This window comes from Petaurus breviceps, unplaced genomic scaffold (assembly GCF_028583685.1).
Source record: "Petaurus breviceps papuanus isolate PSGF00001 unplaced genomic scaffold, PetGlider_PUasm1.0 90654, whole genome shotgun sequence".
Taxonomy (NCBI): domain Eukaryota; kingdom Metazoa; phylum Chordata; class Mammalia; order Diprotodontia; family Petauridae; genus Petaurus; species Petaurus breviceps.
The window spans coordinates 5,692,027-5,706,823 of record NW_027187301.1 but is presented as its reverse complement, the minus strand read 5'-3'; the positions used below and the strand labels follow the sequence as shown (position 1 = coordinate 5,706,823).

General features: G+C 43.7%; 1 protein-coding gene across 3 annotated transcripts in view; it reads right to left on the bottom strand.

Annotated features, from left to right (window-relative positions):
• Positions 1-14,797, bottom strand: part of RUBCN (rubicon autophagy regulator) — a 53,732-nt gene that overhangs the window by 20,287 nt on the left and 18,648 nt on the right. For all 3 annotated transcript variants that reach the window (XM_069065002.1, XM_069065000.1, XM_069065001.1), the window contains exons 2-7: positions 11,775-11,928; positions 5,674-5,757; positions 3,699-3,858; positions 3,059-3,165; positions 2,209-2,365; positions 1,033-1,575 (exon numbers count right to left, since the gene is read on the bottom strand). In XM_069065002.1, the coding sequence (XP_068921103.1) occupies positions 1,033-1,575; positions 2,209-2,365; positions 3,059-3,165; positions 3,699-3,858; positions 5,674-5,757; positions 11,775-11,928 (1,205 nt within the window). The remainder of the gene's footprint in view (positions 1-1,032; positions 1,576-2,208; positions 2,366-3,058; positions 3,166-3,698; positions 3,859-5,673; positions 5,758-11,774; positions 11,929-14,797) is intronic.

Sequence of the window (14,797 nt, the reverse complement as noted above, 5' to 3'; positions counted from 1 at the left end):
AATTCTTGAACAGGGGACCCGGCCCAGCTATTCCTGGGAGCATCACCAGGGCCTGAGCAGGACAAAGACTCTGTTTTCTGAGTTTTTCTTAGACATCCCCAGATCAGCCAAATAAACAAGGTCAAAGGAATCACTGTGTATGCGGGCAGCTCAGGATGAAGTCCCCATCTCCTAACCTCCAAGAAACAAACCTTTAGTATGTTTAAGAATATCACCAGAAACCAAAGATAGCCCCAGATGCTGGTTAGGGCTCTCCTCCTGTCCTTTCTTTTCTAAATGGGGACCTTCCCCACCCAAGGATGGTTTCAAGCACAAAAGGTTCATGTCAGCTTTCTGAGTTTGTGAGAATGCCATTGCAATGGAAACCCACTAGAGGGCTGCTAGGCATCCATATAGCATAGGGAGGATGATGATGGGGCAAATGGCAATCCCCATTTCCCTGGTGCCATATGGCCTTCACATAAGGAAGGTACAGGAAGCCAGTACCCTTTTGCCCCACTGCCACCCCAACAGAACTAACAATGGAGGAGCTGGCTCCCTCAGTTCCATTTACTAGGTCACAAAGGTTTGCCCACTCCTAATGTCTCTCCCCACTATTCTCCAGCAACAAACCCCAATGTCTCCTTGGATTGTTTTCAAAGCAGCATTCTGTGCTAAACTAGCCCGAGCGAAGGAAATATGGGGAGTAGGAATTTAGTGAAATTGTTCTTAAAGTTCATGATTGTAGTTTCTCTGATTTTAAGAGGTTTGAGGACTTAAGATTCTTTAACTCCAATTGCCACGAGCCCTAGCCTATATTAGTGCTCAAGATCAAGGGAAGAGAACCCATGAAAGGCTTTTTAATCCATTTAGAATCAATGATAAAGTAAGAGAATAATAATTCTCAAAGACCCACATAATCAGGTAGGCCAGAAAACCTTCCTTTCCTCAGATGATGTTTATGAGACCATCATCATCTAGAGATTCCTGGCTACGATATATCTCTTATGTCAATTCAACAAGACTGAGAGTCCTGAATTGACCATTCATTACCTTGGACTTTCCTAGAAGCTATGTTGGTGTCAGAATGTGAACGGGTATGGCTCTTCTTGGCTCCACCAGAAACGGCCAGTGTCTGGCCCTCTGAAAAGCTGGACCTACGAAGGACCCCAGGCACTTGGCTCTCACCAATTCCCTCTTGCTCTCCCACAGAGGAAGCAGGAGAATTGGCTTTCTGGGAGCTGCTGGAAGAGAATAAGTTAGAACTGCTACTCTTGCTGTTGCTGCCATTACTCTGACAGCTGGCGGCTCGGGCTCGACTACCCAAGTTGCCAATGGCTAGATACTCAGGCCCATCATTGGCATCACTTTGGGGGTCGTCCTGGCTGCTGGTCCAAGGCTCTTCACTGGGGCTGGTCAGGGCACTAGAACTCATTTCATTTGGGGAGGGTGGTGAATGCCTGGTCAATGCTGAGACAGCAGAAGGAGAAGGTAAGGAGCCCTGGAAGGATTGGTCCCCTGTCAGTGCAATAGGCTCTTTCCTTTCTTGAGGTTTCCGTGGAGGGCCAGAGAGGGAGAATGAAGTGGGTCTTTTGTCTAGGATACAAAGAAAAGGAACAGAGGGTAATTTGGTATCACACAGCAGTTATAAAGAACATTCATACAACCAAAAGAACCAGACGATCCACTGGTTTTTATATAAGATGTAGTATATGTCTAATCCTGTGCTGGATATGTAAGTCTAGAGAAAACAGATCATAGTAAACCTATGGAAACAGAACTGGAGGTCACAGAGGTCATCTAGTCCAAGCCCTCACTTTACAGGGGAATCAGAAGCCCAGGATGGTTAGATACTTTGCCCAGTGCTACATACATCATCAATGGCAGAATCAGAATTCACTGATTCTGACTCTGAGGCCAGATATTTTTCCACTATACCGTGGAAGAGAGAAGCTTTGTAGACTGAAAACCACTTTTTAAAAATCCTTCTTGGACATGTAGGCAATAAAGCCAGGAAAATTATAAAAGACATTTCTCTTTTCTCTATTTTTCTGTCTCCTACTTGTCTACTTGTCCTGGGCTGCTTGGAAGATTAAGTTCATGTGTAAAGTTTAAGGAGATGTAAACACCCTAAACACACACAGACACACACACACACAGACACACTTTCCACCCACCAGAGGGGGGGGGGGGGGATTATAGATCACTGATCCCCCCCCACCTCCTCACCTGTGACAGGAATGGGGGTAGACTGGTAGGGGCCAGAGAAGGAGCCAACATAACAATGCTGGGTGTACTTGGCAGGAGGGGTGTTGGATGAGCCAGGCAGTGCTGTCAGACTCTGGCTTTTGGTCATCAGTAGTGGGGTCTCATGCTTCCTAGCAAACTGAAAAGAAACAAGGGTGAAGCCATGGATGGTGCTCCTGAAGGAAGGGTTCTGTGCACAAACCCAGCAGCAAGGTGGTTCCCTAACAAAAGCTGACCTCTGGCTTCAGGATTCTCCTGCATCCTGAACTTGTCATCAAACAGCACAGCACAAGCTCTCCTTCAACTAGCAATCTGGGAAACCCTGACTTCTGCTGCTGGAATCTAACTGGTCAGTTCAGGAGCATCTGACCATGTAGGAGGGCCAGGAGGCCCAGATTGACAAGAGCCAACCTAATGCTCTAAATACTTGAAGGGTGAGACTGATCATGTGTAACACTGGGTCATATAATGGATCTGGGGGAACCAGTGCAGACCCTGTTCCCATCTTTCATTGTACTATGGATGCATTACCTATTCCACCTAGACCTTAGTAGTACCTCTTCCCTGAGAAAGGGCCGTTCAGGTGGGAGACCTTTGTAACCCCAATGTTTCTTCTTAAATGGAAATCTATCCTTCAAAATAGAAAGTAGACCCCAGCTAACCCCATCCCCAGGTTCTTCACCCCTAAGGCCCACCTGATGACATTTCTACTTTCCCAAAACAGCATGGGGGGAGGGAAATTGGGTTTGACCCTTCCACCCCAGCCCCTGAACCCCTAAATGAAAGCAGGCTGCCACAGGATGAGGCAATAACACCCCCTTGGCCTCCCTACCATGGAGGCATCGAGCTGAGCCAGGAGCCGAGGATTATTCTGTTCCACTGCCTCCAGGCACTGCAGCATGGCGGTGACGTGAGCACTGCTCAGCAGGAAAGCAGAGTCTGCAGAGAGAAAGCAACCCAGGAGCTCTGGGAACCATCCAGGGCCTCCCCACTGACTGAACGGAGAAGAGAGGGGGGCAGGAAGCAGGTCTCTAGCCAGCAAAAGACTACGGAGTATGGGCCTCAGAGGAACAAAGGCAATTTGTGAAGGGAGAAGGTTGGCAATCAGAGGCGTGTGAGAGTGACTGTGTGTGTGTGTATGTATGATAAAAAAACCAAGAGAGAGTGAGAGAGAGAGAGAGCAAGAGAGAGAGAGAGAAAGAGAGGGAGGGAGCAAGAGAGAAAGAGAGAGAAAGAGAGAGAGAGAAAGAGAAAGAGAGAGAGAGCCCCACAAGGGTAAAACACTGGCCCTATTATATGGGGGGGGGGCGGTGCAAGAAAAGGAGGGAGAGTTGGCAACACTGCTCTGCCCAGAAATGTCCTGTTATTATCTGACGGGGAGATAAGGGAACCACTGTCCTGGAAATGACAAGGAGTGCTTGGCAGGAGCAGCATGGGGGCCAAGGAAGGAGAGGCTGCCGGGCTCTGCCCACCTGTGTAGAATTTCCTGATGTACTGCCGGTCCCCCAGCAAGGGCCGCAGCTGGGCAGACAGGCAGTGCTGCTGCAGGCTGTGCTGCAGCCACAGCTCTGCAATGGCCTGGTCCCTCACGCCGTCCGGGCTCTGCTGGCCATTCTCATACAAGCTGATGAACTGAGACACAGACAGTAGACACATGCATGGGTTAGGATTAAAAGCCTCATCCATCATCATGAAAAGTCCAAGAGCTGTCAGAACCTTCAGAACTAAACTGAGGGCTAAAGGGCAAGCCCCCCCAAAGTCCCTGGGGCAATGAGCAGAGGAGGAGGGAAGAGGCCCTGAGAGGGTCCTTCCAGCTCTATCATTTTTTGTTTGTAATTTCAATGACACGGGGATCGCCTAATGAGGAAGCCCCTCTACCAGGAGAGAGCTGTCATGTGCTCTCCAATTTCTAGTCTCAAGAGAGTTGCCTGGGAGCACTCAAAGTTAAGTGACTTGTCCAAGACTGCACAGCGAGAACATGTCAGAGGTAAGACTGGAACGTAGGGGCAGCTAGATGGTGCAGTGAATAGAACACTGGACCTGGAGTCAGGAGGACCTGAGTTCAAATCCAGCCTCAGACACCTAACACAAAAACTAGCCGTGTGACCTTGGGCAAGTCACTTAACCCCAACTGCCCTCCAAAAAAAAAGGAAAAAAAAAGACTAAAACCTAGGCCTTTGTGATTCTGAGATCAGCTCTGTCTCCACGGTGCCTCTCTTCTTGCTCTAACAGGTGCTCAAAAAATCCTGACTTGCCAATACCAAGGATCTGGGAGTGACAGTCAACAGCAGAACCCAAAGAAATCTGGGAGAATGGGCTGAACTTAAGGTATTGGTGGGTGGGGCAGGGAGGAACATCTCAGACAAATGGGAGAAACTACGCAGGAGGGAGGGAAGAAGCAGTCAAGGCCAGACAGACAGTTCCAGAACAGGAAAAAGTTCATGATGTACCTTCACGCTTTGGAGATACTCCCTCCTCCTATCTTACCCCCAAGGAAAGTCAGTCAGTGACCTAACTCCCGTGGTCAGCACTGCTAGACAGTCCCTGCAGAGAAAGGACTCCCCAGCAGGGTGCTTCAGAAAGGCTGAAGGAAACAGAGCCCCAGGTAAGAGCAGGCAGGACTCCGGCTCTTCCTCTTTGAGAGGCCTAGGGCCATATTTCAACTTTCCAAGGAAAATCTTTGGGGTTTCACCTTCTCTGTATTCTACCACTGCAATCAGTACCTCATGCCTGAAAACAGGCAGGAGGAGGAGGGCAATGGCACAGTTAAGGCCAGATGCGGAGCTCACCTTGTACCATGCAAAGGAAGCTTCTGGAAACCTGCGATTTCCTCTCTTCCTGGTGCTACTTGCCCTTAAAAAGTTACCAAAATTATACTCTAATGTTTTTCCTGTCCCTTGTTTCCGAGACAACCTGCGTCCAACAGCCCTGGATTCCACAATCCCTCACTGTTCTCCTCCTTGCACAAACTCCACTCTAACAAGTCAGAGGCATTCCTTAGGTCACAGGATCACAGCTTTCAAGCTAAAAGGGAGCGTCAGGGATCATTTAACCCCACTCCTCACTTAAAAAAAAAAGGAAACTGTCCCCCCTTTCCCATAGCTCTCTGTAACGATCCATAAATGACTGGGTTTGAAAGCTCATAGACCACAGGTCAGAAAACCTGGAGGTCACATACCTTTCACTTCTGCTCAAAATAAAAGAGACTCTCCCTTGTCCACCCTCCCACCCCCCAGCCCAGTTCTTCTCTAGGAAATTGAGGACAGTCTTACCCTACATAGTTAATAAGGCACACACACACACACACTCACAGATACACACATACACACACTCACACACACACATACACATACACACTCTCTCTCTCACTCACTCTTTGGCTTAGACCAAAGTGACAATATCTGACCTCTAACATGGCTGAACATTTACCTCAAATCCATGTCTTACCTTCTCTACGTGAAGGGCTGAGTGAGGGCTGAGCCACCGAATGTCCTTCACAAACTGCCAGTAATCGTTCTGTTGGCAGCAGACCTGTGCGGGGGACACACACAGTGAGATACCATCTTGGCTCCATGCCAGCTGCAGTGTTAATGTGCCAGGAAAGAACAAGAGTTATAACCTTCATTTGTACTACCAAGGACACCTTACGTTATACCTTACATGCATACATGCCTTCTGGCTTATACAAAGGTTATTCTCAGAGGTTCTGGGCAACACCAACTGAAAACCAAAGAGAGAGAGAGCTTCAACTGGTCCCCACTTCAGATCCAAGCCACCAAAGGCAGAAACAGATTTTCCCTGGTCACTTTGGATCTAGGAGGACTGCTTTTACGGATTAGCAGTCCAAGACCTAACAGTCTTGTGATGGGAAAGGTCTCCAAATACGTTGACACTGGTGTCTTCTGCCTACTTGGCAGGATGCAGCAAAGCAGCAGAGAATCACACCCAAGTACAGTCAAGTTTCTGGCATTTGTCCCAGACCTGCCCTGGGAATTTGTTCCCTTCCCTGCACTGCTACCAGATGACCTTGAGCAAATAACTTGACTTCTCTGTGCTCTGGTTTCTTCTTTTAAGGAAGATGAAAAATTTAGGTTTTATCTTGACTAATCCCCTCTGATATCCCTGCCCCAGGATACTTCCCATCTGTGTTACTACTGAGAAAGTTTTCTTTCTTTAGAAGAAAGGAAAGGAAAAGAGGGAAAGAAGGGAGGGAGGGCCCCAGGAATGACCCTGAGGCCAGTTTTCCTTAAGCTCTTTGTGCTTCTCCCAAAAGATCCTTCCCTCTACTTGAGAGTAAATGGAAGTCGAAGTAGGATATCACGGATTCCCTTCCCTCACCATGCTAAAAGTCTGATGCCCAGATGTAATGGTTGGACAGTTTGGAAATCTGTCTACTTGATCTGTTTCTCTGACTTGATAATTCTGTCTGTGTATTCTGAAGTTTGGGGTGCTGAACTTTTTCCCCTGAACAAGGTAAACCATATATGTCTGACTGATTAAAAGTAAGCTTGTTAACCCATTTTGAGTTGCTTTCCTTTATCAAAGCAGATCCAAGAACCTGTGGTGGCAGCAACCCTGAGGACGCTTGGGGTGCTTGCTGCTACACCAGAATAGTTTTCTGATGATAGAGCAATCTGAAAAAGTTTGAACGTCTTAGTCTTTAGTGAGGAAATTAAAGGGGAAACAAAACTGTGACAGAGAACTTGCAAAGGAATATGAAGCAGCAATGAATCGGTCTACATCTCTTGGAAGTTTCCCTTCTTGGACTGTATTTATTGGGTTTCATGTCTGGAGATGAAGTATGAGATAGAGACAGTTTTGCTCAGTTTACAGTTAGCCCTGATTTTAGGAAAAATGTGTAGACAAAGTGACTTCAAAAGTATTAATAACAGTAAAAAGTAAAGCTAACGCTTTGCATTAACCACTGAATATTTTCATACACAGGACTTCACTAATAAACACTAACCCCATGGCGGTCTCTTCCCAGTGTTTCAAATGGTGAAATACGAAGTAGAGAGAGGAGAAGGGGTCCTCTTTTGGGCATTCACTGCAGTTGTGCCACTCACTCAACATAGCTGCCACTCACAGACTTGCTGGGCATTTCAACTATTTCCTTGGGAAGCACCCACACTGCTTTTATTAGGCTGCACTGAGAGTGAGCCAGCAGCTGGTCTCCGGGCCCGTGAGAGCACTTGCTTGGTCCCACTATTCATTAGTCACTAGTACAGCAGGAGGAACAAATTCCTTCACCTGCACATTCTGGACTACACTTTCCTGTTTTCTCAGAGTTAGTCCCATTGTTCTACAGGGCCCAGACACCCCTGCTCTATGCTGTCCATTCCACCTGCCATGGGGCTCCTCTGTAGCAATTTCTCACACCCCATATGCCCTGCTTCCAAACAGCATGACAAACATGATTACTTCTACCACTGCCTCAAGAATCACGGGATATTTAGATGATAGGGATCAGACATATTATATGCTAAATCTAAACCCTCTTATTTTATAGATAAGGAAACTGCAACTCAGAGAGGTCAACTGTTGTGCCAAAGGTCATGCAAGTAATAAATGACAGTCAAGATTCAAAACCTAAATCTTCATTCTCCAGACCCAGGGCTTCTTCCATTCCTCATATCTCTTCCATGAAGCCCTCCCTAGAGATCAGAGAAGAACTGAATGTTTCCCCCAGACCAAACCACACATGCAGTGTCCATGGAAATGGTCTTATTTTTTTGGATCTCCACCCAATGATGTCCCTGGCATCTTTGTTAATGATGACATTAACAATCTTTCAATTCCCAGAGAGAATGTGTCTATAAGGACAGTATACCAAGTTTATTTTAAAATAATTTGTAAATTAGGGCAAGTCATTAAAAGACATCTGAAGCAAATAATTTTGTAAAATGAAATTATTTTAAAATGTGAATTATCCTCTAATCTTGGTGCTATGTGAATTCCAGATTTTATTAAAAGGAATTTCTCAAGGTAAGTTTTCTATACAATATAACGTGGAGAAATCCAGGCTTTTTGAAGATGATAAAGATAAAGAATTGATATCTTTGACAAGTGTGCAAAGGTAAAAATCCTCCTGAGTAAATGATATAAGACTTATTTTTTCTAGCTTCCAATAAGTCTGAAACAGAAGAGACAAAACCCTTTATTAACTCAGTATCTTCCCTCCGTTGATTATCTCCAGTTTATCTTGTCTAAGCTCATTGTACACAGCTGCTGGTATGTTGTTTCCCTCATTACTGTGAGCTCCTTGAAGAAGGACTGTTTCTTAGCTGTCTTTGTGTGTCCAGCACTTTAGCACAGTGTCTGACACATCCTGGGTGCCAGTTGGAAATGTTTACTGACTGATTAACAAAAGGTCAATCTAATCTAAGGCAACTCTCAGACCAGTAGTGATTCATTAACTTTTTGGTCTCAAGACTTTTTACATTTTAAAAAATTCCTGAGGACATTGAAAATGTTTTGCTGTTATCTGTTGATACAGGGGAAGTAGGTAGCACTGTGGATAGAGCACAGGGCTTGGAATGAAGAAGACTCATCTTCATGAGTTCAAATCCAGCCTCAGATACTTATTAGCTGTGTGACTCTGGGCAAGTCACTTAGCCCTCTTTGCCTCAGTTTCTCAAGTATAAAATGAGCTAAAGAAGGAAATGGCAAACCACTCCAGATTTGTTGCTGACATTTACCACATCAGAAATTAAAATAAATAAAAATAACATTTTAATTAAAATAACTATATTTTCCAAAAACAAAAAAAATTAGTGAAAAGAATGACACTGTTTTACATATTTTTGCAGATTTCTTTACTCTCTGGCAAGCTAGAAAATACAGAAGACAGCTAGAGTTCTATATCTTCTTCTGCATTCAATCTATTGTAATAAATATGTTGTTTTCGTTGAAGTTTATGAAGAAAATCCGTCCCCACACACGGATGTGCAAATGGAAAAGGGAGGAATATTTTAATAAGCAAATAAGGTCCTAGTATTACTATGAAAAGTTCTGAGCTCACTGGCCCTCTTGGGTCAAATCCCAACTCTTGTTCTATCACTGTGTGACCCTGGACAAGTCACTTAATCTTCCTGGGCCTCAATTTCCTTATCTGCAAAATGAATGCATTGCACTAGATCATTTCTGAAGTCTGGATGTTCCAGATCTATACCTGTGCTGTGTGGTCTAGTGTCCCCTGTTCCTTAAGAGGATCTGTCTTAAATAAAATTATGATGTGAAAGGCAGCATAGTATATCCTAAGATTTCATAACCATCACAGCAATCACTTTTAGCAGTTTTTTTGTGAGGTTATAGCACCTAAAGACGTCGTCTGGTTCAGGAACAGTAGAGAAACATACAAAATCTCCAGGACTCCTCTCTCCCTTGCCTCTATTTGCCTATCTGTGAAGTTAGGAGATAAACATTCTGCTTTCGTACAATGGTGCCAGATGTTAACAAATGCAGCTAGCCTAACTGTGTAACATGTTCTGAGGAAGACACACAAAGCACTTCACTTTCTTTGTTCTCTACCCCTAAATATTTCACTTATCAATTGATACTGTTCTCTGAAACTCAACCCTTAGAAATTCACCCATCTGTTTCCAAAGTTCTACTACCAATTAAAACACAAAGAACTCTGGAAATTAAGAGACCTAAACGAAAATGATTTCATCAGATCTTTTAAAAAGTGATAGTTAAGAACAGGTTTTAATAGAAGAGTGCAGGCGTCACTGTGCGTCTCTGGTGGCAACATAAAGCCACTAGGTTCTACAGCAGGCCTGTGGGCCACTTGCAGTCTGCCAAAGAGGCCTGTGGGTGGTATGTTGTGCAAGCCTATTTTACAACCTCTACATTTTTGGCGGGCCACCTGAAATACTTTGGTGGACTGTATGTTGTGCAGGCCTATTCTAGAGTGAAGTTGAAGGTTGAGAGAAAAGCACAAAGAAGAATCTGAAGAAATTCAAAGACAATTTACAATTTCTTAGAAGGGTATGGGGGTATGTGTGTAGGGGGAGGAATCGGGTGTGCTCAGGTCTAGACTTGGGATTTCATGATAGGGATTTCCCAGAGAAAAAAAGTGAGGAAGCTCTCTTTCTACCAACAGAAATTTATACCTGCTCAACAACTTCAAAGGCTTGCAGAGTTGGTTGGGCCCTGAGAGATTCAGTGGTTTAAATACAGGTCTTCCTGATAGATTTCTATCCACTTCATCTTGGGGTCTTTCACTTCACATATTTTACCTAGAAACGGTCCCCCTAAAAAGCATGATGTAAGAAGGCTAACTGACAAGAATGGTAGAGAAGTAGCAGCCAGGTGGTTCAGCAAGTAAGAGCACCTGCTCCAGTGTTGGGATGACCTGGGGATAGAATCTGGGCTCTGATACTTAGCACCACACCCAGAAATAACTGGCCCTGTAACCTTGAGCAAGTTTCTTAACCCCGATTGCTTAAAAAAAAAAAAAAAAGAATGGTAGAGAAGACACTATGTATTATCCAACTTCAAAATTTGAGACATGAATAAAGAAAATGAACCCAATCACAGTTTATCCTTAGAGAAAAAAAGTGGAACTGAAAACTGTTCCCCAAGTATCAACTGAAAATTGATAAAGTAATAAAATTTTGATGGAAAGTTAAAATATATTGTGACTATGCCAAAGGGCCCAATAACATCTCTAAGAACTCTCTTAGGTTGGTCTCCAGAGCAACAAGTTGACATCAAGGGCTAAGAACGTTAATTCTCCCTCTCCCCATGTCCTTCTGCTCTGAAAATGTACTTTCAGTCTGTACTCTGGTCGCCTTGGCAAGGGAAATACCAACAGTTCACATGGCTAATTTTTCCCTTTATTAACTTAAAAACAATGATTTGGGGAAGAAACTCAAAATTCTAATTCACTAAAAGTCAAGGAGACTTTTGTTCTGATTCTTCTTTCACAGTATAACTAATATAGAAATATGATTAATATGCTGTATAACCTATATCAGATTACTCGCTTTCTTTGGAAGGGGGGAGGGAAGGGAGGAAAGTAGAAAAATTTGGAACTCATAATCTCATAAAAGTGAATGTTGAAAACTATCTTTACATGTAACTGGAAAAAATAATACTACTAAGTAGTGGGGAAAAGAGTCAAGGAGAGAATCTAAAATTCTGAGATGAGAAGATGCCCTCTCAAATAATATTTCAATCAGCTCATCATTCAGTTTAATCAGATTGGTTCCAGAGCAAAAATGGGGAAATTTTCCCAAATTAGATACAATCATAGTCTAGAGTAATCAGGCCTCTGTCAAAGCCAAGGGCCAACTCTACCATATTTTTGTCTTGTATTTTCATTATAGTACCGTATTGCCATTTGTTTTTTAAGGAAAAAATCCAACTTTGAACTGGAGGACCTCTTGAACATAATTAACTGACTTCCTGGTATTCAGATTGTTGACCTACTTGGCCATTTTCTCTCTATAGACTACCCAACTCACCTATAATGTAACTCATTTTCCCTTCTTCCCAATTAAGTGTTTCTGTGTAGCTGGTAAACAAAAAGGGTCTTGGCGTACCTGGTCATGGATGAGCCCATGATAAAGGATGCCCTTCATGTCTCTGCAAAGTCGCTCCAAGCCTCCATATTTGGACCAGACGTTGGGATTGTTGGCTGACACCAAACCTTCCACAGTAGTCTTCAAATTACTCAGTAACTTCCAGTGTTCCTTCCTGTAATGACATCCAACATGCTATAGGTAAGCTTCATCATACCAAATGCTGATTACTTCAAGCCCAGCGATGGACCAGAATGCCTCATCCTGCTCCACATCCTGTTGCTATCGCTGCCATTAACTTGTTAAGGCCACACTCTAACATGGTCAGGTTTGTATCCAACACTAGATGATTATTAATAATAATGATGACAGTAAATGACCTGTGTCTGACTGGGGCTCTGAGCTTTATAAAAAGCATTCACATCAATTATTTAATTTGATCTTGATTAATTTGACCCAATCTAACAAGGAAGGTAATTCAAAAAAATGAACATTTATCAGGCACCTGATAGATGCAAGACACTGGAGATACAAAGACAGATACTATGGCTCTTGCTCTCAAGGAGCTTATTATCTAATAGGATAAAAATATATGTGATGACAGGGAATGAGAGAAGAGCACAAAGGATCGGTCCTAGTAAAATGATAAAAAATGTGAAGAAGAAGAAGAGCCCACTTTCACCTTGAAGGCCAAGACAGGCTTCAGGGAAAACATAGCACCAATGACAGGCCTTGGGAGGGACTTTAATAAATAGAGATATAGATAAGTCAGGAAGGGAGAAGAATCCATTCTGGCATTGTTGCCAGGGACGATGGAAGCATGGAGAAGGGAGAGTAGAGTGCAGGACTATAACAGAAAAATTAGGTTTTTGTTTTCAAAGTTTTGCCTCTTTTATTTTTATTTTCTGCTTTTTTTGGAGAGGGGAGGGCAGGGCAATTGGGGTTAAGTGACTTGCCCAAGATCACACAGCTAGTAAGTGTTAAGTGTCTGAGGCTGGATTTGAATTCAGGTCCTCTTGACTACAGGGCCGATGCTCTATTGAATGTGCCACCTAACAGCCCCAACAGAAAGAATAGTTTAATGTGGCTCACATGTAGGGTATGTGGTGGTTTACAAAAGCTGACTGGGACAGGTTTTGGAGAGCTTTGAATGCCAGGATCAGGAAGTTATACTTTATTCAATAAGCTACACATCTGTATCAATATTAGGTCTTGGAATTGAACAACAAAAAATCCCCTTGTAGACAATAGTAGCAGCTATACATCATTTGAAATTATTAGGGTCACATACATTTCCTCAGGCTCAGAGAAAATAATTTAACACTTACTGAGTTTCCAGTCAGGGATGCTAGGTGGTACAATGCATAGAGTATCAGGTCTGGAGTCAGGAAGACTTATCTTCCTGAGTTCAAATCAGGCCTCAGACGCTTAGTTGTGTGACCCTGGGCAAGTCACTTAACCCTGTTTGCCTCAGTTTCCTCACCTATAAAATGAGCTGGAGAAAGAAAAGGCAAACCACTCCGGTGTCTTTGCTAAGAAAACCCTAACAGGGTCACAAAGAGTTGGATATGACCAAAACAATAACAAATGTTTTCAGTCCTATGCTAACATGCAGTAGGGGTTACAAAAATTAAGCAAATGCTTATTTATGCCCGTGTGTGCTTAGCTTGGTTAGATCTGCAAGAGTATAACGACGGCTCTCTATTCTCAAGGAGCTTTTAAGGTAGTTGGGGCGATATACTTCAACCCCTCTGGGATACTGATGCCTCCCGCTGGATGCAGACTGCACCCCATCTACACCTTTTCACCCTGAGTGATTCCCCCAGAGAATCCTCCCAATGAGCTAAAGAAGCAGGCCGCCTGGTAGCGGTCCCTTGATGCCACGCCTCCTTTCCTGAGGCTTCCTCAATGCAATCTGCAATTACCAGACAAGTGCGGCAGCCCACCCAGCCACCCACAAGCTACAACCTTCATTCTCTGGATAGTGTGAATTTTTAAGGACAGATCTATAATCAGGGAGAGTCCTCCAAAGACAGCCTTCGTTGGTCTTTCTCCTGGGGCACAGCTAGGACCATTAAAAATACCTGCGTAGTTTCTTTTTTTAACCTACACTTTCTTTTTTTCCTTTTGTTAATTTATCGTACCCACAAAACTCTTCCCCCATCAAGCAGTTTTTATTTATTTTGTAAAAATGTTACAGTTTAATCTGGTTCAGGCATGGTCCAGCCCAGCATATCTGACACCTCTGATTTGGACCCTGGGCAAGACACGTTCCATGACAGTGACAAACACCTGTTTTATGCCTCGCCTGATTCTCTCCATAGTTGCACTTGTCAAGGAAAATGAGAGATTGCTTGTTGGAAATAGGCCTTTGAGGCCATTTCCCTTTATCAAGTCAAATGCCTTCTTATAATTAACATATAAAAAATAAACTGGGACCTTGTTAAAACAGAGGTAAGGATGGAATATAAATATGAATTAGTCAACAAGCATTTTTTAAGGCCTACTAGCATACTTTAAGCATTAAAGGAATTCTGGGGAAAAGAGAAAGCAATGTTCTCTATAGTAGTCTGGGAAAGCACAATGGAGGTGATCCAAGTTTGACCTTCAAGTGCTAAGAGGACAGATGAGAGAATAAGCAGAAGGGAATGACGAGAACATTTCAGGTAGCAGGCACTATACTGATACTAACATAGTCCAACAGTTGAAAAAAAGGCCCAGAGGTATAGATTTCTAAGACTTACATATCTACATTTATATAAGGAACTAGTGGGAAAGAAGGGGAAGACTGGCCTACCTGGAGCAATTCTGGGGAAGAGTGGAAACCCAACAGCAGAACTAAAAAATGTTCACCAGACCTACTATCTTCTCACGCTACTGCCCTGTGTTTCTCTTCTTTCTCGCCAAATTCGGCGAAAGCTGTCTATAACTAATGCCTTCATTTCCTCCCCTCTTTATTTTATGATCTGCTGTTTAACCTTCCACTGAAGCTGCTCTGTGCAGTCACCTAAAAGTCAAATCTGACCTTTGTTCCCCCCTTGGTC